Source organism: Podarcis pityusensis (assembly GCF_964106645.2).
Source record: "Podarcis pityusensis genome assembly, chromosome: 7".
Lineage (NCBI taxonomy): Eukaryota > Metazoa > Chordata > Lepidosauria > Squamata > Lacertidae > Podarcis > Podarcis pityusensis.
In genome coordinates this window covers 61,964,980-61,991,040 of record NC_138031.1, presented here as the reverse complement: position 1 = coordinate 61,991,040, position 26,061 = coordinate 61,964,980, and the positions used below count along the sequence as shown (strand labels likewise).

General features: G+C 42.0%; 1 protein-coding gene and 1 long non-coding RNA gene across 4 annotated transcripts; one reads left to right on the top strand and one right to left on the bottom strand.

Annotated features, from left to right (window-relative positions):
* The first annotated feature begins 70 nt into the window (after window positions 1-70).
* LOC308482317 lies at window positions 71-20,328 on the top strand. Its single transcript, XR_013989210.1, has 5 exons — window positions 71-111; window positions 1,015-1,085; window positions 5,458-5,584; window positions 6,675-6,795; window positions 19,712-20,328. It is a non-coding gene; the product is annotated as an uncharacterized lncRNA (long non-coding RNA).
* STMND1 (stathmin domain containing 1) lies at window positions 16,325-24,210 on the bottom strand. 3 transcript variants are annotated; one of them, XR_013989184.1, is made up of 5 exons: window positions 23,854-24,205; window positions 22,112-22,247; window positions 19,404-19,555; window positions 18,038-18,216; window positions 16,561-16,686 (listed from the first exon to the last, which is right to left on the bottom strand). XR_013989184.1 is itself a non-coding variant. In XM_081015322.1 (4 exons), the coding sequence occupies exons 1-4, from the start codon at window positions 24,001-24,003 to the stop codon at window positions 16,417-16,419; spliced, it is 708 nt and encodes a 235-aa protein (XP_080871448.1). In that variant the 5' UTR covers window positions 24,004-24,210; the 3' UTR covers window positions 16,325-16,416. The 3 variants fall into 3 exon arrangements, 2 of the variants coding, with proteins under 2 accessions (XP_080871448.1, XP_080871449.1); XM_081015322.1 differs by lacking the exon at window positions 18,038-18,216 and having other exon boundaries at window positions 16,325-16,686; window positions 23,854-24,210; XM_081015323.1 differs by having other exon boundaries at window positions 16,552-18,216; window positions 23,854-24,206.
* Between the last annotated feature and the right edge of the window lie 1,851 nt (window positions 24,211-26,061).

Genomic DNA, 26,061 nt, shown 5'->3' with positions numbered 1-26,061 from the left:
GCGCTGGAAGGTGGCCTCGGGCTCTGCGCGCACACGCGCCTCCCTCCCTTCCTCGCCTCGCTCTGGTCAGCCGAGCGCGAGAGGCGGAGGAGAACCGAAAGCGCCTCTCAGGTGCGGACGGGTAGAAATTCCCTCAGCGCGCACTGCTGCTCACTTTGGCGCCACTGCGCACCGAAACCGAAGCTCTCCAGGCAGCCCCGCATGCTCTTTCTTTTTCCGCAGGCGGGCTGCGTCAGGTGGTTCTAGGTTATGGTTCTAGGTTATGGGGGGGTACCGAAGTAGCCCCACGGGGCGGGTTGGGGGAGAGGGTGCATCTCCTTCGCCCCTCAGACAAAGCAGCTCGTGGCTGCTTCCCAAGCTTCCTCCGCCCAGAGACGGGAGAGCGAGAGCAAACGGGCAGAAGAGGCTGGTGCCCAACGCCCCTGCTAGGGCAGCACGCTTTATTTTCTTCGCGGGTGGAAGATGGGGCTCCGTGGGGCTGCCGAGAGAGCGTGACCTGCCGCCTCTTGAGAGTTAGGACCATGGGCGTAGCCAAGGGTGGGCAGGGAGAGGCAGCTGCCCCCTAAATCAATAGAAACACATAGCAAACTGAGGTTCTGCCCCGCAACAAAAGGCCTGCCCCCCCCCCCCCAATCCTGACTATGCCCATGGTTAGGTCAGTGGGATAGTGAACTCAAATCATAGGAGCCACCTCCTAGGGGCCTATGGCCCTTCGGCGACCACCCCCAATAAAATATTTGAGGGGGTCACCCCCCTCCAAGTTGATGGTTATTGCCACTCAAATGGTGTGCAGGTGCCACAGCTTTTGATTAATTGTGTGGGGTGGGGTTTCCTGGGAACTCCCAATATTTAATCAATTTGGCATTCCTGATTCAGATGTACAGGCAAAGCCTCCATAGCCATACCCTTCATAAGATGGCAACATAAACAATTTTTTGGCCGATGCAGACATGATGCCTTGGGTACCAAGCTTGCTTTTTTCTTAGCCTTTGCTCTCCCTTGACTGGTTAACAGTCATCCTCATGAAGAATTACAGAGGACTCAATACTTCTTCAAACTGAAAGTGGCATTTAACTCTTTGGCGGGTATGCAAGTTAATCTGCCGTTTCCTGACCACAATGTGTGGATTTTGCTCCATGGAGAGCTTATTTGGCATGCAGAGGATTGTAAATAGGAAGTGACATCATTTCCCCTGGTGTGCCAATATGATGACACTTTGTCCCTGCCTCACTACAACACTGGGGTGGTGTAGATTTGCAAGCGGACAGAGGTCCTGGCTGTTGGTGGAAGGAGGATTCATCTCATCTGCTTGCTTTCCCAAATCCACTTTTCCTCTGGGAGCCACAGTAGCATAAATTAGGTATAGCAAGCCTAATCCTCCCTTATTGCTCCAGATGTTCAACAGAACACCAATTGCCAGGTTGCATATTAACAGAAGAGAACTATTGCCCTTGGGTCCTGCTTGTGGGTTACTCATAATTACTCAAGCTGGCCACCGTGAGAACAGAATGTGGACTAAGTTTGTGTGATCCAGAGGAGCTCTTAATAGGATCAGCAAAAGAGAGACAGGGTGAGCAAGCAGAGGAGGCTGGTCTTTTCTGTCTGTCCTCACAGTTATTCTGGGCAAGCATGCTGAGCTCTTTTTGTCCAAAGAAAGTATGCAAGCAGGTAGGGCTCTCCCTGCCCCAGTGTGAGAGGGCAGACAAATGATTCAAAGCTGTAACAGCCAGACTTCTAACAAATACTGCTTTACCAATACTCAGTGCCACACAACTCGGAGATGGAGGGTGACTAAACTAGAGGATTTGCTTGCTTGAATTCCCCCAGTAAAGTAGTGCAGCAGAGATGACTAGAGTTTGTTTTCATGTCCTTTGGGGCTCTAGATGGCCTTTTAAAATTGTGCATTCATTGTGATTTGTGCTTGTGATGTTATCAGGTTGGTCACACGCGGTTCCCCCCTTTAATCCTGTTTGTGCCTGCAGAAGTTTTGGGGTGGTTACCCTTCATTTCCAGTCATTGCATGCCCCATAGCTTCTTGCTGAAATCTCGTAACTTTTTATACCATAAATGTTCTGGTTTATTAGTGTCTCACTTTCATTGCACTACAGCCCCGGTGGACAGCAATAATGTGGTAGCCCTGAAGAAGCATTGCAGAACAAACTAAAGCAGAATAAATCCACCATTAACATAATATTATTGTGCCAGGAACATGTTGCAGAATACACTTGCAAAAAAAACCAAAACACCTGTCTGGAAAGCTCGTAAGAGTCAGCACCTTGAATTGAGTTATAAAGATTATTCAACCAGTATAGATCAAATAACTTTACTCCCTGATTCAGGTTCAAGCCTTGCTACTTTCTTTGCCATGCCAAGTCTTCCCCACTGCTAGGAACAAGCAGAGTTCTTTTCTCCCACCCTCCTTTTAACTGCACTTTAAGCTTAAGTGAAAATTCTCTCAAAATTTACCTATAGGGCTTAAAAATATTTCCCCCTTAGAACTCCAGTTTTTCTGTATGAGAAACCTAATCTTAGTTGAAGCCACTTATCTGAGAGCAAGAGCCATAAAGTTTCATGGTACTACGTGGGTGGTGCTGTGGGTTAAACCACAGAGCCTAGGACTTGCTGATCAGAAGGTTGGTGGTTCGAATCCCTGCGACGGGTGAGCTCCTGTTGCTCGGTCCCTGCTCCTGCCAACCTAGCAGTTCGAAAGCACAGCAAAGTGCAAGTAGATAAATAGGTACCGCTCCGGCGGGAAGGTAAACAGCGTTTCCGTGCGCTGCTCTGGTTCGTCAGAAGCGGCTTAGTCATGCTGGCCACATGACCCGGAAGCTGTACGCCGGCTCCCTCGGCCAATAAAGCGAGATGAGAGCCGCAACCCCAGAGTCGGCCACGACTGGACCTAATGGTCAGGGGTCCCTTTACCTTTACCCTATAAGGCATAAAGTATGGTTTAATACACAATAATGTGCACACGGTCTGAGTGCATGAACAAAAAGACAAACCACAAAGGTTTTGGATTAGCATGATGTCCAAGCCCAGGATTGTACTTTTGTTTCACCCTAACAAACCATGATTGCTAAGCAAATAAAACTGGCTAGCATTCATGGTTTGTTAGGATTAACCAAACCACAATCCCAGGTTTGGATGTCACATTACGTGAAACTGTTTGTCGTTTGTTCACCCAGTGTGGCTTGCAAAACCATACTTTATGGAGTGTTACACGGGTATGCACTTGCTGAAACAGAACGTGTGTTTCACCAGCACATTTTACTTTGCTCTCAGTGTCCTAGGGGAAAACATGGTTCAGATATTTATTCTGAAGCTTTTGCTTCGCTGCATAAAATTGTTCTTTTGAAATTAAATCACCATTAAACAACACAATCACTTTGCTTTATGAGGTTAGCTTCAAGGCATCTTAGAGCAAACCTCTAGCGCACAAATGTATCTGTGATGGACAAATGAAAGCCGTGTTCCAACTTAAGAAATGCATATATATATATATATATATATATATAAAACAAGATTCCTGGATCGGATAAAAGCCCCATCTGATCTAACATTCTGTTCTCACGGTGGTCAATCAAATGCCTACGGAAACTCTACAAGCAGGGCCTGATTGCAATAACACCCTCCCATTATTGATCTCTAGCAACTAGTATTTGAGACTCAGAATCATATAATTGTAGAGTTGGAAAGGACCCCAAGGGTCATCTAGTCCAACCCCCTACAATGCAGGAATCTTTTGCTCAATGTGGGGCTCAAACCCACAATATTATATTTATTATATTATATTATATTATATTATATTATATATTTCATATAATTTATGGTTCTAGTGCATTGAGCTAGTTACTAGTGGAACACTTATTTTGCATCATTGCTTCTTTATGTAATCAATAAGGTTCATATCCGCCGTATTTACATTATAATTGCTCCCCACAATAGTAAAGCTGGCTGTTTAGTGTTAGCTACTGCACAACTGGTGGCACAATGTTTTAAGTGTCAAAAGGCAATTGTTTATGACCTTTAAGTTGTGTAACTGTATGTGCTGCTCTACTTACCGTAAGTAATAGGAAACAGATGCCAACCATTCTTGCCAACCAGCCATCAATGAAGGACCTCTGTGGTCAAAACAAAAAAGTATTCTTGTGCTATGTCAAGAAAAAGGTAGATGGATCCAGGGATACTGGATATCTGCTAATCCTGACTGGAAAGAAAGCTGAAGTTTATATGCATTATTATAGTTGAATGTTTTGGAGTTTAAATATTCTAACATTTGATGAGTTTTTATAATGTCTGGTGTCAATGTTGCAGATTCAATTTGGTATTTTATCAGGTTGTTTTTGCTCTGTTTGTTAAATTATATCCCTCCCACACATAACTTATAGAACATCCCTTGTAATATTCATTTAAACCATAAAGTATTATTTATTAGAGCATACGATGCTCTTATTTAGACTTCTTTGTAGGTTGCTATTGTATTTAATTGTATTAATGCGCCGTGTTGGAAAGGATTGTATAGCATCTGCAGCATTTGATTTAAAAAATACAGAATGATTACATTTGTACATGAACCTTTTCAGGCAGATTGCGATAAGTGGGATATTAGAGAAATGTAATGATTTAGATTCAGGATGGGGAACCTGTGGTCCTCAGTATGTTGCTGTAGTACAGACCCCCCAGTCTCAGGCAGCATGCTCAATACTTGGGGGTGATGAGAGTTACAGTTCAGCAACACCTGGAGGACCATAAATTAGCTACCCCTGTTGTAGATTATGTCATAGTGCTGTCCTTGGCATGTTTTCTCAGAAGTCCATCTGAGTTCATTTATATTTACTAGTTTCTAGTAAGTATGTTCATGATTGCTGCTCACTGAACGCAATGGGACTTAGTAGACAAGCCTAGGATTGCACTGGTCCTTTGAGCAAACCCTTAGCCACAGCTTGTTTAAGATTTGTCTAGGACAGGCCTGTTGCCTGGACATTTATGGTACGATAAAGGAGCAGGGCAATTTTATTTCATGCAATTAAACATACAGGCATACTGGTATCTACTTAGCTCATGCATTGGCCAGCACACTGGAGAGCAGGGTGACATTTACTTCTCTATGAGCTTTCACTGCTTGCATGCTTTTACTTGCATCTTCACAAGGAGAAGGCCTAGAGTGAAAATCTGAAAATTTGGAGTGGAGGTCTAGGGTCATATCTGGCTCACAGGCAGCTAGCTAGCTGGCTATCCTTGGTCAAGATTGACATTTTTATCAAATGTGCCACATTTATAAATATAACATGCATTCTTGAAAACATGCATATATTTAAATAGGTGCTATTCAAAATCCCCCTTTTTCTAAACTCTGGATTTTTAAAGCTTGTGATTGAGGAAGCATCACACATGTACGGCTTGTCCCATTTTCATATTTATATTACTAATTGCCACTGCAAATCCTGTCTCCCACAGTCTTGAGGGTGCTTCAATTACGGAATTTCTGCAGCTCAGTGTTGGTCCTGCATGTACCTTGACTTATTCTGCACTGGAGTGTTTGTGACTTCTGATGCACCTTCATGTCCTGAGTTTCAAGACAGAGGTAAAGAAAAATTCTCTTTTCAGATTTTTTTAAAAAAAGAAATCAGGGTACAGTGGTACCTCGGGTTACATATGCTTCGGGTTACAGACTCCATTAACCCAGAAATAGTACCTCGGGTTAAGAACTTTGCTTCAGGATGAGAACAGAAATCGTGCAGCAGCGGCGCAGCGGCAGTGGGAGACCCCATTAGCTAAAGTGGTGCTTCAGGTTAAGAACAGTTTCAGGTTAAAAACAGACCTCCAGAACGAATTAAGTACTTAACCCGAGGTACCACTGTATATTGGACCCTTTGTGCACTAGATTCTAGCTTTCTATCTGCTGTGGAAGTACCTTCACAATTCTGATGTCATCATGAGCATAGTAGTATGAGGCCAAGTATTTAGTTTTTCAGTGTCCAAATCACCAGAGAGAGTAATGTACTTGTCAAGTGTGCTTTAAAAAGGCAGCACTAAGAAATAACAACTTCTATTGTCAGAAGTTGTGCAATTAGTTCTCAACAGATTAGAGAGAGATTTCGGTTATTGACAGTCATTGTTACAATAAAAAAACTGAATTCTGACAGGTTGAGATTTCAAGTGTCCTAACAACGCGTTTCTGAAATGCCGCAAACTTATCTAGGACTTCCTAAGTAACCCAAGTCATTTCTGATTGTGTTGTTAAGGGCTTTCATACAAATGCTGCAGTGTAAGGAATAAGGATTATTTCCTACTGCACTTTTAAATAAATTATCAGTGTCCATAAAGAATATAAATTGGAAGACCATCCTGTGTGTCTTTTGGGGATACTATAATATAGCCTCCCTGAAGCAGACTATCACTTACAATGAATAGTTTTAACCGATGCATTTTATTATAGTCTTCCTGTCAGGGGTAGCAATGAGCAGACAGCTTGCCAGCTTACCGGTTGCTACTGAATTCGGTGGTATTAACATTAACAGTATTGTCAGTCTTTTTATTTATTTATACGCACCAGATGTCTGTCATGTCAGAGAGCAGGGGATGTCATGTAGTCATTCAGCAGGCTGCTGAAGACAACAAAGGCCCACCGATTATATTCCACTCTATTTATTCCTCCCAATGGTTTATTTCAGCATATGATAATGACCCAGAAGGCATTTGGAAGGGGGGTATTATGACTTCAGCAACAGCGCAATCCTATACATGTCTACTCGGAAGCAAGCCCCACTGAGGTCCATGGGACTTAACTCCTCAGTAAGTGTGTATACATCTCTAGCCTAAATCGAGGTTACTTCTGCAGTTCTGGATCAGCAAATAGGTAGAGTAGGCACTGGCCCAAGCCTTTTAGGGGCCCCGTGACAACAGATCAAAATAATATTGATTTGATTTTGAAGGAAATTACAAAAACGTATTAGGAGATATTTTGACTGCCTACAGGGTCTCCACAGGGTTTAATCCGGCACTGTATTTCTGATATTTGAAATGAAGATGGAGCTATCAGAAAGCTTTCAGTTCACATGCCGGGATAAAAACAAACACATTAAATAATCTGTTTTTCTATTAAAAACAGTTTTGGCTCCTGAGAGCTGCATTTTCGATGTGATTTCAAAAAGGCTTGAAATTGTGCGCTCTTAGAAAATGCTTTATTAACTAATGGTTGCACTCTGAGCAAAGTTTTCTTAATGAAATACTTGAAATAGGCATACCTTATATGGGGTATCATTTGACTTCCTACTGGAAAACCCTAAATACTCTTACACCTCTTGCCATAGTGCTTATCATGTATTGTTGATTGTATAATGTGCCTGTCTCCCTTTTTGACGACCTTTTCTGGGTCCTGAGTATGCTAAGAGTGAAGTACTCCAGAAAATACATTGCATGCTTCAGGAGCAGACCAAGACTAGTTTTATTCTGAGAGAGATTCCTTCAGGCCTAAGGAAAACAGATCCACTCTGTCTGTCACAGCCAAGATTGAGATAGTAAGCGTAACATGATAATGCACAGATGTTCTTCTTGGCATTTTACATGACAAAAATAAAGACAGTGCCTGCTACAGAGACTTTAAAGTCATCCCAAATGATATGCTATCAAGGTAGTAAACATAAAGAGTATAGCTCATGGGCACCTGTTGATAATTGGACAAGTTTAACACTGATATATGGCAGCAAATTTAATTTAAAAGCTATTTAGAGCTGAGCACACATGGAATCCCTAACAGGTGTGAGCACTTTGATATTTTTGTACAAAGAGAAGCATCGTAAAGTGTAGAAAACTTCACTGAGTTATGTGCTAATTATGCAGCCTTATCTTATACATGTTTATTTGAAATTAAGTTCAATGGGGTGTGCTGTCACATACGAGCACATAGGGCTGCCGCTTTAGGCTACAGTCTTATGCACACTTACATGAGAATAAGACCTGTGTACATGACAATACTCTTTTCTTGTTGATTTCTATTCTTTTAATCTACAATTTCACTTGTGAAACTGAATTCGGAAATAAGATACAGCCATTAATAAATCAGCAGGAATAAACTGAACAAAGGCAACTGTATACTAGATGGTGTTTATTTATTGATGGCATCTTTGCGAATACTAGATTTTAGGAATGAACTGGAGTCTACTTAGTTCTCAAGTGTGCCATTTGGATTTTGTGACAACTGAATTTACACTTTATTGTCCTTCAGCCTTCTTTCTTTATAAACTTACAAGGAATTATGGTGCTTCAATATTTAATACAAGCAAAAGTTACAGATTATAATGCAAGGGGTGAATTATTTAAGAAGGTTTGACTATTGGAAGAAATAATGAGTATCCTCTTCTGAACCGAATACTAGAATTATCAGCTGTAAGGAGAGAGTAGCCTTGTAATTAATGGCGTTTTCATAGATGAGGTTTAAAAGGGCTCTTGCTTTAGTTTGGTTTGTAATGCAAATGTGCTAGAAAGTGCTTTACTTTAAATCTCAGTTCAACTATGAACCCAGTGGGAGATCTTAGGCAAGTCATTAGCACTATTCCAGCTATGCACATAGGCTCCATCAGCACAATTGGGAAATGCTGAGTAGGCAGGATCCCTGATTGTATAATAAGCAGAGCTTACATGCATTCAGTTTGTATGAGTATTGGCTCTTTTGCACAGAAAGTGCATAGAAGGCAAGCTAGGGCCCTGAGTGGGTGCAATTCTGCTCCTCCTCCCTGCCCCAATGTGTGTTCAGAAGAATGACTGAACAGCTCTCCCCCCCCCCACCCTCAAACCTCCCTCTGCCATGTGAGCATTATAATACCAGCATACAGTGTTGTGGTATTGTAAGGACTTGTTTTGTGTGTGATAATGAATATAACATGCTAGGAAATGTTATATAAGCATCAAGTAATATTTTTCAAAGTATTGAATCCGGAAATCCTGTGAGTGGAACTCCACTCACTGAATGTTATAGAAGGGACAGGGAGAGTGAATTTTCCCAGTTTCTACCACCACCTCTGAAAATCTGCTCCAGAGGGTTGTTATTATAATTATTATTGTTTATTAAATTATGCCACCCTTCATCCAAAGATGTTCACAACATAAAATTACGAGTAAGAACACAAAATACATAACAAAAAACAAACAAAGAAAGACCAATAATCTCCCTCCTACAAACACATTTCAAAGGCCATAGTTGTTTAATCAGCTCAAGGCCTGGTTGCAGAGAAATGTTTTGGCATTGAGATTTAAAAGTATGTAATGAAGGCACTGGGCAAGCCTCCCTGGGGAGAGTATTCCACAAATGGAGAGCCACCACAGAAAAGGCCTGTTCGTTTGTTGCCACCTTCTGGACCTCTTGGAGAGGGGACACACAAAGAAGGGCCTCAGATGACAATTGCAAGGTCTGGGTTGGTTCATATATGGAGAAGCGGTCCTTAATGGTTGGAGAACATGTGAAGTTGAGGATTGAACAGCATGAGAAATGAGACAGTACAGGCTGCAGAGGTCATAGGCAAAAACTGCCCCACTGTTCTGTGAATAGCAACCTCTAAATCCAAGCTCTTATGAATAAATAAGAACAACTAGGGGTTGTATCTGACTCTTTATTCAGAGTTGACCCATTGAAATTAATGAGTGTAAGTAAGTAATGTCTAGGAATTTCAGTGGGTCTACTCTGAGTAAGACTAACATTGGATACCATTTAAAGGTTCCAGCTGGTGACTTCACATTCATTTAGTTATTTAAGAAATATGTCCTCTTTTTCAGTAATCCTACTCCAGAATATTCTGTTAGCTGCCCTTTAACAACTTAACAACAAGAAAACCCTATATCAAACAACAAAAAGCAGAAACAATAGGCACACCACTGGAACAGAATGAAACCCAATTTGACCAATACGGTAAAGGGCCCAGGAAAATTTAAAAAGCCTTTGTGTGATGCCAAAAATACCTTTGAGCAGGTACTAAGTGGGCCTCTGGGGAGGGAAGCATTTCAAAGGTCCTATGCCATAATTGATAAAATATTTTTCATTGGCTGCTACTTAGTTGGGAGCACCTGAAGAAGGTAGGTTTGTGCATGAGAAGCACTCCTTCAGTCCAAAGCCACATGTAGCTTTGAAAGTAAACACCAGCACTTTGAATCTTGTTTGGAAAAGGGAGTCAGTATGGTTGTTGAAGCTATGAGATGAGTTTCATTTCGTATGCTTGAAGCAATATTTTGATGACGTTTTGAGAAGCCTTCAAAGGCAGCCCTACATAATACATAGTAGTCTGGCTGATGGATATTTGTGGACAGATTATCTCTGTCTTAGAGGGGTTGTAGCTGATACACCGGTCTCAGCTGATGGAGGGCACTTTGTACACAGATACATGCCAGTACTTGCTTTAGTGACCAAGATGGCTCTATCCCCTCCCCTGGTCTGTAAACAAGTGCAACTCTTGCCTAAAACAGGCCAAACATTAGTTCCCCAGGCATATGAAATTATTTAGCAGCAGTATGGCAAGAGGTTCAGCTTCTACTATCCCCATGCTCTGGTAATATGTTGCCCCTTTCCCTGCTACCGTGCTGATTAAGACCCAGGAACACCCCTTTTAGCCACCAGAATAATGTTTTGAAGCATTATTGTGGTTTGACAGAGTCGGAAAAGGATATGTTGCAGTGTAGACTGGTGTGGTGGCTTATGCTTTGATATTTCAAACACAGTAGCTAGACTTGGAGCTGGAAATGTGCAGGCCTGTCTCCAGCATTCTGCAGTTGTCTGGCAAGGAGCATGTTGTTATGGCAGCTGTTGGAAAATGTTATGTCACAGTGCCCTCTTTCCCTCTGTTCAGGATTAGATATTGTGCTTTTTAAATGCACGTTGTGTAGCTAATAAAAGCTTGTCCTGCATCACAAGCACATTGAAAGGATTGCTAGACTGAACACTTGAGTAGTACAGATCCTGATGCTCAGATGTGATTTGTGTGGCTTACACAAGGTTCTCAGTCTTCATTTTTCTTCCACCTGAACTTCAAAACTGCCCTACTCATTCTATTTCTTTTTTTATTAAAAAACTATTCCCTTCCCAAGCAAGGGACTATGTTGGCTTTTAGCTGGAATCATACTGGCCTTCCCAGATTGGTTCCTAAAGGCATTGTGCTTTAGCAATATGGGGCAGTAATTGTAACTAAGTATGGATGCAACCTCAGGCACCAAGGCGCAGTAATCTAATGTCTTTCTTTCTAGACCAGTGTTCTGCCTGAGCTTTAACACCACAAGGTTAGTTGGTTATCACTTGTTGATAGGAATGTGGACTATTTCAAGCATTCTTCTACATCTATTTTTAAGTCAGGCTAGAAATCCGTATTTTGGAATTAGTGCAGACTAGAAATGCACGGATTGTAGGAGTCCTGCCTTATCGCCAAACAAAATGTGCAATATGCAAGACATAACTTAGCTACTTTCAAGTCTAAAGCTTTTGTTCGACTGGTGCTTTAAAAGCACCAACAAATAAACTCAAACTGAAATCTGATGCATGTACCGAAGCCTGGCTTGAATGTGTCCTTGGATTCTTATAATACCTCTCAGTTGCCTGAATCAAGGATAGAGAAGAGGTGTGAATGTGTGCAGAAACCAGACTGCTATAGAAAGGTAAAATTTACACACAGTTCTTGGTTTGTTTTTTCCTCTGGCCCTGCACATAACTGGGATGCATCTCCTGGAAGGTCACCCAGATGGGAATGTGGCCTTGGTCTGTGAAAGGTTCCCCACCCCTACTTTCAACCATAGATTCCCCCCCCCCCAGTAGCTATTTCAGAATGCAGTGTAGTGATGGTGAAACAACTACTTTTGCTTAGCTAGTTTATAATTTAGAAGCATTAGGTGCATGGTAAATCTGTCTAATGACATCACAAATTGAAGGTGTAATATAATACGTTATCATAGCACGAAAGAACAAGAAACTCTTCGGGAGATCTGTTAACCATAGCGGCATAAAGAATATATCAGAAACAGACAAACTCATCCGTGCCTCTGTTGCTTAGCCACAAGGGGTATCTGAAGTGACTGGCTCTGTAATGGTTGCCTTATTCTTAAGCATGGGTAGGCAAACTAAGGCCCGGGGGCCGGATCCGGCCCAATCGCCTTCTAAATCCAGCCCGTGGACGGTCTGGGAATCAGTGTGTTTTTACATGAGTAGAATGTGCCCTTTTATTTCAAATGCATCTCTGGGTTATTTGTGGGGCATAGGAATTCATTATTTCTCTTTCTCCCCAAAATATAGTCTGGCCCCCCACAAGGTCTGAGGGACAGTGGACCAGCCCCCTGCTGAAAAAGTCTGCTGACCCCTGTTTTTAAGGCTGGGGGATTCAGGACTCTGGTGATTCATCTTGATCCTAACTCACCAATACCTACTTCTGACAATCTTGGTAGTGCAGTGTGCAAGGAAGCACAGATCCTGGTTTGAATTCCATTGTACCTGAACTAGGTGTGGGTTTTGGTTTCTCTCAGTTTCTAATTCTTCCAATCTTAAATTCTGTTCTCCATATTGCAAATTTGTTTTTATAAGCTGTCCTGAAAATTTAGCAGCATGTTAGTGCAAATTTCTCCTTTTCCCCAAAGTATTTCCCAGTAATACATTACATTGTTGTATGTAAAGAACCTGCTGCTTCCATACATTGATTGGACTCCATTTCCCATCCGCCCCAGACAGCAGATTAGGGATGATGGTAATTGTAGTCCAGGAACATCTGGAGGGCCACAGGTTCCCCATTGTGTTGCGTGCTATTTCCATTGATGAAGCTGCACTTCAGCTCATTATAAGTGTTTTTGCACACATTGCTCAGTTAGAGAACTGCATGGCAAGATTTAAAGTTGTACAAATTTCAAAGGACGGTTGTGATTTGTCTCTCAGCCCTAATCTGAACATACCTTTTGATCCTATACCTTTTTCACAGCATCAGGCCACATTATGCTGGTGGGTTACTGGCAGGAGTCTGAAATTGGTGTCAGTATCTGCCAGTAACAGTTATAAACCATATACTGTATTTTTTGCCCCATAGGACGCACTGGCCCATAAGGCGCACCTAGTTTTTTGGGGGGGAAATAAAGGGGAAAAACATTATTTCCCCCCCAGGGGCTGGGGCGGGGGAAGCCCAAGCATCCCCCGACCCCAGCCCCCAGAACAGGCAGCTCTCCGCAAGCCGTGGGAGCCCAGTGCTGGGCTCCCACCGCTTGCGGAGAGCTGCGGGAAGCTCGAAGCCTGGGCGTGCTGAGCTCAGCGCACCCAGGCTTTGGCATGCAGGCAAGTCTCCACAAGCCGTGGGAGCCCAGTGCCGGGCTCCCACGGCTTGCAGAGAGCTGCGCGAAGCCTGGAGAGCGAGAGGGGTCGGTGCGCACCGACCCCTCTCACTCTCCAGGCTTCAGCGAAAGCCTGCATTCGCCCCATAGGACGCACACACATTTCCCCTTCATTTTTGGAGGGGAAAAAGTGCGTCCTATAGGGCGAAAAATACGGCAATCTGCCCAGAGTGGCTGGAGCAACCCAGTGAGATGGGTAGGCTGCAAATAATAAATTATTGGGGGGCCACTAGGGGGCGCATTGGAAGATGGCCAACAATACCATCTCTCCGACTCACACGGGGTAATTAAGAGGCTATTATGGGAGTAGGCAGCCTCCCTTGTTGCCCCAAGGAAATGGGGAACACTGCCCTTGCCTGCTGTGCCCATAAATCACCCCCTAATTCGAAAGAAGGGGGTGAGGGCCCTAGGCAGAATGCCCCCGTGTGGACATCGGCTCTCCTGGACGCTGTCTCTGATCGCTCACTAGTTGCAGCAATTTGGAATAATTAATTACAAAAGAAGCAAATGCACATATTTCAAGTGAAGAAGGGGAGTGAAGTCTGCTAATTTAAGTGACCTCTGTGAAAGAAGACGACGGGCTGGAGAAACAGGAATATTTTACGATGAAGATACACCAAAGGCGGGTTATGTTGACAACGGGGCTGAATGGGGGGGGGGGAACCTTTTTTACTTTCCTTCTATGTGATTTACAAGAACCCCTCCTCATTAGAACCGTCGGTTGAACTGACCCAAGCAGGATGATTAAGGTCTGTGTGGAGATAAACTTTAACCAAAAGTATGCTTTATGGAGACCGAGAAGCAATAAGAGCTTTTGGGAATGGCGCAGCAATTAATTCGGAGTCGCCATCTTGCCAAAGGATTTACAGCCGGGAGGAAGAACGGATTTGTTTTCAGACTGCATTCCTAGTGAATCTCCTCAGAGGTTTTGAGAAAGGAGGCAGATTGGTGAAGATTAATGACGCTAAGACTGTTTTGATGTATGGAAGTGATGTTATATGGAAAACGTCTGGATATGGCTACTGGATAAAAAAAATAATATCCACGCAGGATTACAAACTGTTCTAACCAGCTTGTGGAGACTATCAGAGGTCACAAAGAGAAAGGAAAAATATATGAAAATAACAACAAGAGATGTGGAAAAATAATTAGAAAGGACTGGATAGTACTGTGAACATCATAAGGTTAGATTTGTGGACATTAAAACAGCAGTAAGAAGCAAGAAGTTGATTGGATCCCTTCGGAACTTGAAATATGGGTACCCCCAACAAAAATTTAAAATTCGGCTGTGTAATTTGGAATTTATGTAATTTGGTTTGATTTGATGTGATTGGTCGGTTAATAAAAAAATATTCTTAAAAAAAAGCAAATAATAAATTATTATTATTATATTTGTTTCGTTCAAGGAGCTGGCTGCCCAATAATTAGTTATGTGGCAGTGGGGGGCAAGATCAGAGATTCATATCCAAGCATCTTTGGATTAAAAGAAAAAACCCCTCTTGCTTTTTATCCAGCACTCACAAAAACCTGAAACTAAGCCTTCAAAAATGTTGAGCTTCAAGACAGTGCAATGTGAGTATGGAATGTTATATAGGAGGTTTTGCCAACCTAGTGCCCCCCAGTAGCCCATGATGTCTGTGGTTGATGGAAATGGTAGTCAAAAACATCTGGAGGGACCAGGTTGGTGAAGGCTGTTATTGCATCAGCTCCCTGATATCTTTGGTGCTCCAGTTTTGACTTGACTGTAAGCTTTTCAGTGCTGACGCTCACCAGGGCTCCATCTACTGTTCTCTGCAGTAAACTGCATGAACACCCACTGATGTTTCCTTTTCTTACACTGTGCCACTTTTGCTTCCTTCTACCACCTCCTGACGATCCCAGATTGCCGATGCAAGGTGTGAAATTGCATGGCTGTTTTGGGCTAACATGTTTGCATGTATTTATTGCTTGAGAGATTTATATCTGAAGCATAAAAGTTACAAAATATTCACAAGTCCGTCAGCAACATTTTTCAGAAAAATGTTACGGATGGAACATGTTTGCATTTTAAGCAATATCCATGGTGTAATGGGGATGTTTCAGGTACAGTAGTGGGGACAGAGACACACACACACACACACACCATGCCAAAAAACAACACAATTCTCCTGGTATTGTGAAAGGAACAAATCTCCCCGTTTCAGCAAACCATGACTGGTCCTGGCACTGCTGACTGCAGCGCGTCTTTATTTAGCAGTGTATGCTGGACATGCTACCCTGAATACTACAGATGTTCGCCTCCCTCTCCCTTGTAGAAGCAAGGCTGCATCAAGAAGGACAATAAGGGGGTAGAGAGGCCTGTGTCCTAGGTATTGCCTTCATTGGATCAACACTACTGGCTTGCCTGCTTTCGCGTTGAATTCTAGAACATTCAATCTGGGAACAGCCAACTGTTGGATAGCTTCTGTTAATGTAGCCACCAGTGGACATGAAGTAAGGCTGATTATGCTAATAATGGAGCTAACAGTTATGTACAAATGGGAAAGACTCTGCTCTATTGGTTCATTTTGCTGTCTCTCCTCTGGGGCTCCCAGCAAATTTATCTTTTTAAAATCTAAATTGTTTAACTGATGTTTCGGTACATAGTTCATTGGTGGCCCTAGTGCTAACACTGCAACAATACAATTATTTCTGACTGAGTGGACATACGTAGGATTGCACTGTTTATCCCTCCTTTTATCAATACCTCAGTGATTAGGATGGCAAAGTTTTCTTTTGCTCTAAAGTGGAAGCAGTCAACAATGAGACCATTTTAAAGGTCTATTTCTATTTGTTATTCTGCTTCATGAACTCTGAATATTTATTCACTTACAAACTGTATCAGTTTCTTCGTATTTGAAAATAATAAACAATCCTGCTAGAATGACTTACATCATATTCTTATTTGTCTGTGGGGAAAGAAATTGAAAATATCCTATCAAATTAAACCATAATCAAATGTTTTCGTTTGGTTTTTAGTACATTTATTTTAATGCAGGTGAAAACCTAGAGATTTAACTTCCATAGCTCAAATATCTTTGAAATAAATTGTACTGTTTAAAATGCTTCATTTACCATATTATAAGTGACATCTGACTCCACCATACTAAAACCTTCAAAATTGACATTTACATTATCATCCCAATCTTCTTTTTCTATCCAGCTTCCTGAACCCAGATTTAAGGAAAGCAACTGAAAAGTATTAGAAGTTTTTTCAGCTTCAGAAACTGAACAGTCTATGTCACTCCCTGTAGTTCTGCTTTCATGGGAGGTTAGTGGTGATGGTCTGTCAGTCAGCAATTCCTTTTTCAGTTGCTGTTCTCTTGTCTGAAAAGAGATGCCTCTTTAAATGGGGTAGGGATACAACATTTGTAGAGACATGCATACGCATAGGCTAGCACCACAAACAAATTCTTAATGTGAATATAATTAATATGTGGAGGGGAGAGATGGCTATTGCAAGGTAGGCCCCGCCCTTACCTCAATGTGCTAAACGTTGCTTTTAGCACAGAGCTTGCAGGCATAGAAACAGAGATATGAAAGCTAGGAGGTAAATGGTACCTTAAACCTTGGTTATGGGCGCCACAAAGAAGTGTCTACTAGGCACACTTTTTTATAACAAGAATGCAAAACGTAAAATGAATGAACTGCAGCTAAAATATTATGTTCATTTTTCACATGGTCCAGTCCTCATCTGAAGACTGCAAAAACAAAGCCATACTTCCTGTGCCCGCTCCCCTAATAGTCTTATGAGGGTCCCTTTTCCAGTCATCAGAGTGGCTGGAAGTGGGGAGGCAGAAAAAGGTCGTCCTTTTCTTATAGCAGTGGCAATTTTAATCTGAAATCTTAGGCTCAGTACTGTGCCTAGAGCTCAGAAACTGCTCGCTTTAATGAAATTCCTTGTCACAAAACGCGCCTAGAACAATGGGAGTTTCAAACACTGTTTATAGGTACATAGGCCCTGTATGTATAATCTGGTACTCTTTATTTTGAAGGGTGCATGGAGACAGCCTATGTGCATAGAACTTGTATGCATGCATGCTCAGCATGAAAAAAACCCGCTTTGAATATGTGAAGGTCATGGTCAACCACAGCAATATTGATTTCCCCAGCCCCATGCATGAGTTTTGCCCGCGTTAAGACTATCTGAGTAAGACTGTCGTTAGAAGCTGTTGACCTTCCTGTCAGAGTTACAGCTCTATCAGTGCAGTTGTACTTTGGTTTTTGAACAGAATGTGTGTAGGAGCGTCCTGCAGCCAATCAGAAGCTGCAGAAGTTGCGCTGCTTATTTGGCTTCTGAGGCAAAGTTCGCAAACCGGAACACCTACTTCCGGGTTTGCGACGTTCGAGTTCCAAGATGTTTGTGAATTAAGCTGTTCAAAAACCAAGTTATGACTGTACATTGCATGCTGAAGCAGGAACAACAAAAAGCCTTGTGGCACCTTAATGACCTAACACTTATTGTGGCACTACAGTTTGGGACTAGAGTCTGTTTCACTGGATGCATGTTGAATTTAATCAGATCATAAGATGGAGGGAAGGCAGAAAATTTCAAATTTGTTTTAGCCTCTGTCAGTAAACCTGTTTAGAAACACCTCGTCCAGTAAGAGCCAAGTTCAGTAGTAACATGGGGAACAGAAGCTTTCCTAATTCAAAGATACATTGTGATGTTACATACATTATTGATCGTTAGGTATTCAGATACTAGAATGATGTAGTCAGATTAGTGGATTCTTCTCTTTTCAACACATGGCTTGTTTTCAGAGTCCTCTATTGTTAAATTATGTGCTTCCTTTTGATTTCGAGCTTTTCCAGTTTGGCTGGTGGTTTCTTTGGTGGATTTCCTGTATCTATCAACTGTAGAAATAGTAAAATTTTATATATGTCCGTGAAGGAAGTCTTGTTTTTCAAAGGGGAATTACCTTATTCTACTCTGTGCATGCATGTGAATAAATTAAATCACAGTACTGTATTTGAAATAATGTTGAAAAGAACCAAACAAATAGAAAGAGAAATAATGAAAATCTATTTTAACACATTACAATATACTTCAGAGTAGTCATGCATAGTTACTTAGTTGTGTTTAGGTTACTTTTGTACATACAGTTCTCAGAGTCCTGCTAATGTTATCTCCAATGTTAGGATTTAACTTGTTTGCTACTATTTTTGAATCTTATATTCCATCTCCTGCATTTTTTCAGTTCATGTCAACTTTATACAGAGTGTTTCTTTTGTCAATGAAAGCTAATTTGGATTAAAATGCCAAACAGAAAAAAATACCCTAATACCTCAAGTGCCATGTTTCCTCACATGAACCAACTGGACCCTGCATTCTTCATCTTAGGTCCCTCACTGTGTGCCCTCTTCAAGGGAGGTGCAGAGGGTGGCAACATGAGAACAAGCCTTCTCAGTGGTGGCTCCCCGGTTGTGGAATGCTCTCCTCAGAAAGGCACACCTGGTGCGTTCACTATCTGTTTTTAGGTGCCAGGTAAAAACATTTTTATTCACTCAAGTTTCTAGAATTTAGTTCTCTGCATATTTTAGTGGCATGGGGTTGAGTTGGATTTGTATATTTTTTGTATTTTAGGTTGCTTTAATTCTTGTTTTATATTTATTTTCTCATCTTGTGTCTTTTGCAAGTCACTTTGAGTTCATTTTTTGAAAAGAAAAAACTGACTAATCATTACAAGAAGCCCCGTTTGAGGGTGTTTTGGGAAGGAGTTTTAGATATAAGGGGCAGCGAAGATTAGGAGACCTTCAGAAATAAATTGATTGAAATAAATATAACAAATGTATTTATTTATGTAGAGATTTTTTATACCAACCTTCACCAGAGATAGTCACAGGGATGTTTACTAATACAATACAATATAATAATATATAATAATATAATATAATATTTCTCATACATTACATAAACAGCTTAATTAAATCAATTCTCAATTCCACAAGAAAGAGCCATTGCAGGAGTAACCCATAGTTCACTGCAGAAATATCAGCTCAGACTGGAAAGTGTATTTCTGTTAGTTTTGACGTTTACTTACTGTGGCATCATCTGCTGCTCTGTTGTTAGAGTTTGCACTTGAGGTCTTGATTATTCCTTGCATCCGAAGCTCCTCCAATATGTCTGATGATGTCTGTCTTTCTCTTTCTGTTAAGCTCACTGGTTTCTTGGAAAGTCCACCTCTATGTATGTCTTCACAAACATAAATGTTAAATTATTTTTTTTTGATATGACGGCAGTTTTTTAAATTAGGTTAGAAGCATAATAAAAATCAACACAAGGGCATTTCTTTAAACGTCGTCGTTAAGTTTCAGTCCTCTGAATTAATTCATATTTTTGTTTCATAAGGTCCATAATATGAAGAACAGGGGAGTCAAATTGGGGGAGGGGAGAATTGTGCACTATAACCTAAATTTGCTAAAGCAAAATACTGAACGCAGTATCTTCTCTGGAAATCGTTCATTAGGTGAGTGTTCATATAATGAGTTGACAATTTCATTGATTCGCATGGGAAAATTTCAAATGCGCTCCCAACCATGGAATGTTGACCCTCAAAAGCCAAAATACTCCTGGGAAAATTCAGGAAAAAATGCTCTCTGATTTGTCTAATCATTCCCCTCCTCCATTCCTGCCCTCACTACCAACCAGTGAAAGGCAAACGAGAAAGTAAAAAATACTCTCTGTTCAGATAGCTGAATCTATGGTATGTATGGTGAGTTTTGAGTACTAATTTCTCATTGCAGATAAGTGAATTTTCGCATAGTGAAGTGGGAACTGCATGTATCTAGAAACTTTAGAGCAACTCTGTTATAACAGTAAAAAGTCAGCATCATTCACACCATCTTCAACCAGCCAAAAATATTTAGCCTGCACATGGTATTCAATTTCTGTGGACTCATATTCTATCTATAGATCCTCTTAAACTATTTATAGTTTATCTTGGCTTTCTTTGAAATGGGCTTCTATTAAATTTAAGCAAGAGGAAAATCGGCCATACTTTGAATCAGCCTCCATTTTCCTGCTTCTAGTACCCCCTGTTATATCTGAACACAAGAAGAGCTCTCTCTGCTGAGTCAGATCAGCAGACCTAATCTAGCATCCTGTTCTCACATTGGTCAATCAGATGCCTATTAGGTTCTGCAGACAAGACATGATTATGAACATAATTGTTATCCTAAGTCACTGTCCTGGGTCCCATTCCAATCAGCATGATTTGTATGGCAAAACATCTCAGGATATGATGTCATGCCATAGACCTTGCTTCAAATGGGAATGCGTTGGGCCTGCTGCATATTTCAACTAGTGCCCACATCACTGTTCCTTGTCTGATTTCTTTTCAGTCCCGCCGCCCCATTGTTCCTGTACACTCTAGTGCACATCTTTATGAATTTTTCAGTTTATACACAAACAGTTCATCTCAGCAATACTGACAGCTAGGCACTCCCAATTGTTTCCAGTGGTCATTTCAATAAGCATGCTGGAATAGGAACACATGCTTTCATGCAAAAGGTCCCAAGTTCAAACCATGGTTTCTCCAAGTAAGGCTGGGAAAGACTCCAGACTAAAACCCTGGGGAGCTCAGGACTGGCCCTACCATTGGGCAGAATGAGGAAAGCACTTCAGAAGGCTGTTGGGTAGTTGCAGCAGTCCTTTACAGTTCTTCCCAAGTCCCTCAGCCATTCCCCTCTGTTGCTACATGGACTTTCCTGGGGCCTCTGGTGTGGTGAAAGACACTATCATGTTGGTTTCTATACATAAAAATGGGAAAGGGGCACCATCTTGTCCTTTGTCTTGGGCAGCACAGTTTCTTGGTCTGACCCTGGGGAGAGCCACAGCCAATTAGTGTTGACAGTACTAAGCTAGATAGAGTCTAGACCAATGGTCTGAATTGGTAGAAGGCAGCTTCCAGTGTTCCTATTCATATCCATGAGCAGCTCCTTGCTACTGTGGGCTGTACAGTAGTACCTTGTTTTGCGACTGGGATCCGTTCCGGAGCCCCGGTCGCTGGCTGAAAAGGACACTAGACAAAGCACTGCATCTGCGCATGGAGCGGTTTGTGCTTCTGCGCATGCGCAAAGGATGATTTAGTGCTTCTGCACATGCACGAGCGGCGCACCCGGAAGTAACCCGTTCCGGTACTTCCGGGTTTGCCGCAGACGTTCAACGGAACGGGCGCTCGACAAGGCGGACGCTAGACAAGGTACCACTGTATATGCATGAAGAGTGCGAGCAAGAAGAAGTAAACCGGAAAGAAAATAAACAGATGAAACATCTAGGCAAGAACTGGCCTTTTAAAAAAATCAGTGGACACAATGCAAATGTACACTGAACATAAAGGTAAAGTTAAAGGGACCCCTGACCGTTGAGTCCAGTCGCAGATGACTCTGGGGTTGCGGCACTCATCTTGCTTTACTGGCTGAGGAAGCCGGTGTTTGTCTGTAGACAGCTTCTGGGTCATGTGGCCAGCATGACTAAGCTGCTTCTGGCGAACCAGAGCAGCGTATGGAAACGCCGTTTACCTTCCCGCCGGAGCAGTACCTATTTATCTACTTGTACTTTTTGGTGTGCTTTCGAACTGCTAGGTTGACAGGAGTAGGGACCAAGCAACGGGAGCTCACCCCATCGTGGGGATTCGAACCACTGACCTTCTGATCGGCAAGCGCTAGGCTCTGTGGCTTTTAGCCATTCTCTACCTGCTATCAAACACAAAACACTGCTTTGTGTTACTCAGATGCTAGTAATTCATACCTGTATTTTGTTCATTAGCTGGTGGTAGCTTTCCTGTACCGCTGTCTGGCAGCCTTCCTTCACTGGAATAATCTTCAGCAACTGACCCACCTTGGGAGGCAGTGTTAACTGTACCAGTAAGTGGATCATTTTCAGCCTGGGGAAAAATTGATATTAGCATTTGTCTTCACAAAATTTATACAGCATAGAACAAACTCCAGTTGTTGAGTTTACTGGTGTTCTTTGCACAATTGTTTAAGTCTATTCTGTTCTCCTGAAGCTTGCCACGGAGGGAGGGAAGGGCTGAGGAAGATTAGCGCCCCCTGCCCTGGTATGACAGTGGTGATAGTTGTAAAAGTAATCAAGGTTGTTGTAAACTTGGCTGTTTCACTGCAGCCCCCATTCACTAATCCTGGCCTGCTTTGCATCTTGTCACCCTTTGCATCTTGTCACCCTTGGTTTGCTTGCACTGCAAATGTGCATTTCACTGGACAGCAGAGCATTGTCTCTGACCATATATTGCAGCTAAATTATATGTGCTGATGCAGCAGTAGATTCTTCCAAGCCACACAGGCAAACCCAGCTCCTATTGACATAGGTTTTGCTCTTTAGTCTTGCCATTGCTGCACTGCTACCTAATATTTTTTTGCAGAGAACTGCACAAATTTGTACAGTGATTACATGCAACGCTGCATAACAGTCCATTCCTCTGTCCCCACACTCCCCTCACAGTAGAAAAAATAAGAAAAGACCAAGTTGGGGGGGTGCGCAGGAAAATACTGGAAGTAAAGGAGGCTTGAAAAATGGATCACCATGCCTAACACATGAGAGCAACCATGATCATGGTTACAGGGTTCATTTCTCCAAAATCGGTTTTTGTTACATTAACTAGAAACGTTTATCCCTTTTACATCCTGCATTTGTGCTTCCCATAGCATCTGTTTGGTCACTGGGGGAAACTGGATCCTAGAATAGACAGGCCTTTGGTCTGTTCCAGTGGAGCACCTCTCATGTTCTTACGTTAAACATAATTTCCTGTAGCACCTGCATTGTGTTCTATACATTTTCAGCACAGGTGATTCAAATCAGCTGTGTTGGGTAAATCCATTTTAATTCAGTGTTGATCAATGCTGTAATTGTGGCAGTCTGGGCTTCAGCCTGCGCCGTGAGAGAGAATAGAGGCAAACCAATCTCTCTTCTACTGCTGATGCAGGAGGAGTGTTTGTTTACTATCATTGTTTGAGACATTTAATGTATAAAGCAATTGTGTGACTTAACAAGATATACTACAGACAGGTAGCATCAATTTAAAAGCCGAAGAAAAGAATCAAGTACAACACCAAAATTTCCTAAAGTGCTCATCTAGCAATGCAACAAAAAGGACAAATCCTACCCAACCCCACTAAAAAGATGAGTGGCACAGTAAAGGGATAAATGGGTGGGGGGGGGCACCATTGTAAAAGCCCATTTTCATGTTGCCACCTCTGCACGTCAAATGAGGCATGTGGGAAAGGGCCTCTGATGAAGACTGAAGGCAGGGCCTGGACTTGTTCATGTGGGTAGAGGTGGTCCTTGAGATTTTGCTGCCTCCTACAGGAGTCTATTTGCTTCCATTGTGCTACACTGTATGTGTAAATAAGGCAGACATTGTAGGGATACCACCATTCTCTAGTGATCTCCCATCTAAAGGAAGCAAAGCGTGGCAACACTGATCTTGGAAAGTAACCATTTGTAGAAGTAGAGAAATCTAAGCAACATATTACCTGCTTTTTGACTTCTCTGCTCTGATGCGGATTATTGGATGATGGTTCCTTGACAGTTGCCGTGCTGGAAGTGCTGCAACCCATGTTGTGACAAGTGCTTCTTTGGAAGCAGAACAGGGAGCTCAGCCTCCTGTTTTTCACAGAAACCATCACTATGGACTTAAGCTGTTGCCAAGGCCTGTTGCTACAATAAATCACGCCCAGCAAAGTGCTTTTGTCTAGCGTTTAGCACACTGTAGCAGTCTGCATCTTAGCTTGGGTGACCCTGCCTAAGCATGGCCAATTGCCCCAGGTCAGATGTGAACAGCAGAATGGCAGCAAGAAATATTGGTAGATTCTTCCCAGTTATGGAGGGAAGGAACATTTTTACGCTGACCTTTTTCCTGCATCAGCTCGCATCCCGTTCCTTTGCTGTAGCTGCAAAATAATGGTAACAACAACATTTTTAAGAACGATGGAAAGTTCATCAAGAGAGTGCAACTGTTTAGGTTTCCATTGGTATAAAACATCAGAGACAGAAACCCTAAATATTTAACGGGATTAGACAACAACAACTGCTAGGGAAGCTTTTTAAAATGCATGTGTGTAAACCAGTTCTTACAATGAGTTTCACACAGCACCCTCCTTTGCTAATTGTTCTCCATACATTAAAAAAAGAAAAGAAAACTCAATTTCTTGCTCCAGTCATGCAAAACATGAAAATACAGAAAAGGAAATGAAAATCATATAAAAGAGGCAGCCGAGACATTAGTTTTCTTGAAGTGTAATGTTTTTACAAGCTAGCTGTTTGTTGACTTGAAGTGGCTAGCAGTTATCCTCTGAGTATGATCAGTTAGCTGCTGTTTGGCCTGAGACTATTATTTTCCCGAATTTTCTTGTAGGGTGTCCATGTGAAAATGAGGACAGGACTCCTACCGAGATGGTTTTAGGGTAGCTAAACCGATTCGCCTGCTCTGGGTGCTTCACTGCAGGGGGAGTCACAACAATATGTGGGAGGCCACTGATTTCTCATCCCTGTGGCAGAACATAGCAGTGCTTTGTAGGGGAGAGTGTGCAGATCTCCTGCTGGCTGCAAGCACATGTCTTCATCTGAAATCTAAAAGATACCATGTTCCTGTAAGCCCTGTTGCTATGGAAAATACCAGGATTTTATTGAGAGCTCTCTGCCTAACCTTAAGCCAGCCCAGAGATTCAGAACTACCAAAAGAAGAATGTTACCCAGGCTGATCACAGAATAGCAGAATGCTGGGAAAATAAAACACGAGGGCTAAATTCATACCAGTAGACTATTCTCCACCACCCCACACACAATTATTTCTAGGAAGAAAGGATTAATTGCATGTATTAAGGGGTTCTGGTATTGTGGGGAATAGTAATAGTTCTTTTGCAGTAGCCAAAGACTAGGAGGCAGTGTTGCTCATGGATAATCAGTGACATGAACATCCTATCTCTGGTACTGAGATATGAGTGCAGACTTTTTTTTGCTAGGCATTTTCTGGTTATTTTAATGTCTGCATACATAATAAAAGCCAGCAGAGGGCAACAGTATCTCGTTGGGAAAAAATAATAACAAGAATTGCACTGCAATTATGTTAACAATTGCACTACTGTACTGTTTATGTCACATAGTAATTTTGCCCATGATATTGGAATAAGCATAATATTAAAAAGAGGGTTGGGTAACCCTGATGCCATGTATTGGGTTTTTAAAATGCATAAATAATACATCTGATTGAATGCTTAAAAATACATTTAAGCACATCCCCATTCAGATAGAAATGTGCAGTTTCACCTTCCAAGATATCAACAGATATTCACTAGCAGAGAACTATGACAAGAGCTTTGTGGTTTCTAAAACACAATTTGAGCTCCCATTCCAGTCAAGTACAGGCAAATGTTTGCTGGTGAATTTCTAACAGTTTCAGGGTACTTTATGAAACTGGAATGTAAATCTCTTATAAAAGTTACTCTCTCTTGTTCGTCAGGGTGAGCCTCTGGTGCTAATGGCAACTTTCCTAAGTCACCTCTTAGCTTTGGACACTGCATAAAACTCTAGGGCTGATGGGAATCTAGACTCAGGGCTACCATGATGAAATGACACCCCAGATTAAGAGCAGCTTCCGCGTTGTCTCAATTTCTATAATTTTTGAACATGTCGGTTTTTTATTCCCCTGGGAACCCATTTCATGACTTAGTTGTATTATTTAC

Bases quoted from the DNA above. Each gene is read 5' to 3' on its own strand.
- STMND1 (XM_081015322.1), bottom strand. From the start codon at position 24,003: ATGGTTTCTGTGAAAAACAGGAGGCTGAGCTCCCTGTTCTGCTTCCAA. The intron at 19,556-22,111 runs GTATGAATTACT...ATGTTTGTGAAG, and splicing joins AGCTAATGAACAAAATACAG to ACATACATAGAGGTGGACTT. The intron at 16,687-19,403 runs GTAAGTAAACGT...ATCTCTTTTCAG, and splicing joins GAGCAGCAGATGATGCCACA to ACAAGAGAACAGCAACTGAA.